At 49.9% G+C, this 3,896-nt stretch overlaps 1 protein-coding gene across 1 annotated transcript in view; it reads left to right on the plus strand.

Moving 5' to 3' along the window:
- LOC107087414 (collagen alpha-1(XII) chain-like) overlaps window positions 1-3,896 on the plus strand; it is a 177,562-nt gene that overhangs the window by 143,563 nt on the left and 30,103 nt on the right. The window contains 5 exon segments of the mRNA XM_015378984.1: window positions 180-299; window positions 378-524; window positions 610-726; window positions 3,467-3,619; window positions 3,870-3,892. Coding sequence (XP_015234470.1) covers window positions 180-299; window positions 378-524; window positions 610-726; window positions 3,467-3,619; window positions 3,870-3,892 — 560 coding nt within the window.

Raw genomic sequence — 3,896 nt, forward strand, 5'->3', positions numbered from 1 at the left:
TTTATAAACCAGAGCCCTTTATAAACCAGAGCCCTTTATTTTGACCCCTTTCTGACTCCATAGCAGAAAAACATTTTTTATTATGTAACTATTTTGTCTCCTTCCATGGAGATGTAGTTCCCTCCCCCCGTCCTCCGGCTCGCTTCTCTGCAGCTCACACTGCGCCTCTTGTCTCCTAGTCGGCCTGTTGAGTCCCAGAAACCTGCGGGTGTCAGACGAGTGGTACACCAGGTTCCGGGTGTCCTGGGAGCCGGTCTCTGCTCCGGTGGAAGGATACAGACTCATCTACTCCCCCCAAGGTGAGAGCTGCTCCCATGGCTGCCACTCAGCGCTGCTGTGGGATCAGTAGGATCAACCATCTTCTGCCGTGTCTCCAGGTAAAGACCAGCCTGTGGACTTCTTCGTGGGTGATGTCACCTCCTTCACTCCAACCAACCTGCAGCCCGGAACCACCTATGATGTGAAGGTCGTGGCTCAGTACGCCAGCGGCGCCAGCGCTCCCCTGGTGGGAGAGGGAACGACACGTAGGGCCCCCGCCTGGCAGCAGATACGGAACTGAAGGTCTGCTTTTATGACAGCATGATGTTCTGATGTGTTTGATTGATGCAGTTTACCTGAATGTGACCAACATCGAGACCTACGACGTCAGCCATGACAGCTTCTGCATCAAGTGGAGTCCTCACAGAGTGGCCACATCATACCGCATCAAACTGAAGCCTGTGGACCGTAAGTCTCCTCTGTTTGATCAATAGGACGTCCAGAAAGCTCAGGGAGCATCAGGGAAACATCAGGGAGCATCAGGGAAACATCAGGGAACATCAGGGGAACATCAGGGAACATCAGGGAACATCAGGGAAACATTGGGGAACATCAGGGAAACATCAGAGAAACATCAGGGAACATCAGGGAACTCTGGGGAACATCAGGGAAATATCAGGGAACATCGGAGAAACATCAGGGAACATCGGGGACCATTAGGAAACATCAGGGAANATCAGGGAACATCGGAGAAACATCAGGGAACATCGGGGACCATTAGGAAACATCAGGGAAACATCGGAGAAACATCAGGGAACATCTGAGAAACATCAGGGAACATCAGGGACCATTAGGGAACATCGGGGAAACATCAGGGAACTCTGGGTAACATCAGGGAACATCAGGGAAACATTGGGTAACATCAGGGAACATCGGTGGACATCAGGGAAACATCAGGGAACTCCGGGGAACATCAGGGAAACATCAGGGAAACATTGGTGGACATCAGGGAAACATCAGGGAACATCGGGGACCATTAGGGAACATCAGGGAAACATGGGAGAAACATCAGGGAACATCTGAGAAACATCAGGGAACATCAGGGACCATTAGGGAACATCAGGGAATCATCAGGGAACTCCGGGTAACATCAGGGAAACATTGGGTGACATCAGGGGAACATCAGGGAACATCGGTGGACATCAGGGCAACATCAGGGAACTCCGGGTAACATCAGGGGAACATCAGGGAACATCGGTGGACATCAGGGCAACATCAGGGAAACTTCGGGGAACATCAGGGAAACATCAGGGAAACATCAGGGAAACATCGGTGGACATCAGGGAAACATCAGGGAACTCCGGGGAACATCAGGGAAACATCAGGGAAACATAGGTGGACATCAGGGAAACATCAGGGAACTCCGGGGAACATTGGGTAACATCAGGGGAACATCATGGAACTCCGGGGAACATCAGGGAAATATCAGGGAACATCTGAGAAACATCAGGGAACATCAGGAAATATCAGGGAACATCAGGGAACATCGGAGAAACATCAGGGAACTCCGGGGAACATCAGGGAAACATAAGGGAACATCGGAGAAACATCAGGGAACTCCAGGGAACATCAGGGAAATATCAGGGAATATCGGGAAATATCAGGGAACTCCGGGGAACTACAGGGAACATCTGAGAAACATCAGGGAAGCATCAGGGAACATCAGGGAACAATATTTTCTATGTCATAATGTTGATTTTTTTTTGCAGGAATCGGTGTTCTGAGAGGTTTCATAGATGAGGAGTTTACACTGAAATGCTTGATGTTTTTTCTGCTCTTCTGTTTTAGAGCATTTATTACAAAAATATTCATTAGAAAGTATTAATTTTAGAATATCTTTATTTTGGTCTTTACACAAATAAACCGACTTTAGTCTCATAAAGTATCTAATTAAGTTTGAAATGATTTGTTTTGTATATAAATGAAGGTGAGTGAGGGATTGCTGTAGAGTCAATATCTCCTGCCTCTGGCTGCTCATCCAGGAGGAGAGAATCAATGACTGGATGGTTTTCTTAGGCAGAAACCTTTAACTGTTAATCTGACTGGAGGATCTGGTTGGACTGTCTCTGTACAGCGCCTCCAGATGACGAGCGTTATGAACTGTCGCCATAGAAACAATAAATGAAGCTTTGTTTAGAGGAATAGTTTCCTTCATCAGAAGCATCAGAGGCGGTGGCATAAAGGCTCCCCTACCCGGTGTGTCCGGTTCTGAGTGAGCGTCTCTCCATGAGATCCCCTCAGAAGGCCGAGCTGCAGCCTCTGCTCAGGGTTAAGCAGGCGGAGCCTCGCCTTCCCCTCAGGGCCTGTTTACGTTTCACCACGTCTCTCCTGGGGAACAGAGCCGACCGGGTTCCGACCGCACAGCTGTAACTGGGTTTGTATTTGAAAGGGATACGCCGCCTTCGTTTACCTCCAGCCCTTTGAGGTCCATCTGCTTCGTGTTTGTGAGCAGACGCGGGTTTGGAGATGAAGCGTGGGTATCCCAACACGGGTGTGTTAGTCATTAGCCGTGGGAGCCGCTGTGACGAGCCGCCGGAACAAATCAGATCATGTTCGTTTGACACAGATGGTTGGGTAAACCACAAGCAGACGAAGGCCTCGCTGGGAGTCCGTCCCACTGAAACAAGTTTGTCCTCCAAGCCAAACACAGAAAGATTTGATGCGAGGAAAAAGGAAAAGCCGGAGGGTTCTAGTGGAGATCAGGTGTTGATTTCCAGTCAGTTGGATCTTCCTGAGCCCAGTCTGAAGGTCCGATTCATCAGCAGCTGGTGGTTCTGTTAGGTAAACAGAGAGCAGCTCATCATCATAGATCAGCGCCGAGGCGTGTAGGAGCGTAAACACCGGCTGCAGACCATCCATCTTCAACTCATCTGCACCTGCAGGCCTGTTTCTACATGTGCCTCCAGGACCCAAACGCTGGATCCGGTCCAAACGGGTCGAACCTTCACCATGCTTACCTGGCTAATGATAGATCAGGAATTCAACGCGATCCATCACTGCTTTAGATTAGAATCTGATGCCTCTGATGTTCTGGTTATAATAGTGAGATATTACATCATAACATAGCACAATATCAAGCATGGTGTCGGAGGGATGATGATGTGGGCTTGTCCTGGTTCTCCATTCTGACATGTTTTCTCCTCCTCAGCCTCCAGCAGAGGACAGCAGGAGATGACCATCCCCGCCGGCCTGCCTCAGTACTGCTTCGACGGGCTCTCCCCCGACGCCCTGTACACCGCCACGGTCTTCGTTCAGACTCCCAACCTGGAGGGTCCGGGAGTCAGCGCCAACGAGCGGACGTGTGAGTACAGAACGTCCAAATGTCTTCCGTATGGAACTGGGGTGGACAACTCCAGCTCCAGAGGGCCGGTGTCCTGCAACTTTTCCATCCATCCTTGGTCCAACACACCTGAATGAAATGGCTGAATTATGTCCTCAGTATGTGACCAACTGGGTTGCATCATGCGAAGCAGCGCTTCCCAAACAATGACATCATGAAGTTCAATCACAGGTTCTGTGTTTATCACTGATGACATCTTGTTTTCTCGCAGTGGTGAAGCCGACGCCAGTCCCTACCC

Source organism: Cyprinodon variegatus, unplaced genomic scaffold (assembly GCF_000732505.1).
Source record: "Cyprinodon variegatus isolate N-32 unplaced genomic scaffold, C_variegatus-1.0 Scaffold183, whole genome shotgun sequence".
NCBI classification, from domain to species: Eukaryota; Metazoa; Chordata; class Actinopteri; order Cyprinodontiformes; family Cyprinodontidae; genus Cyprinodon; species Cyprinodon variegatus.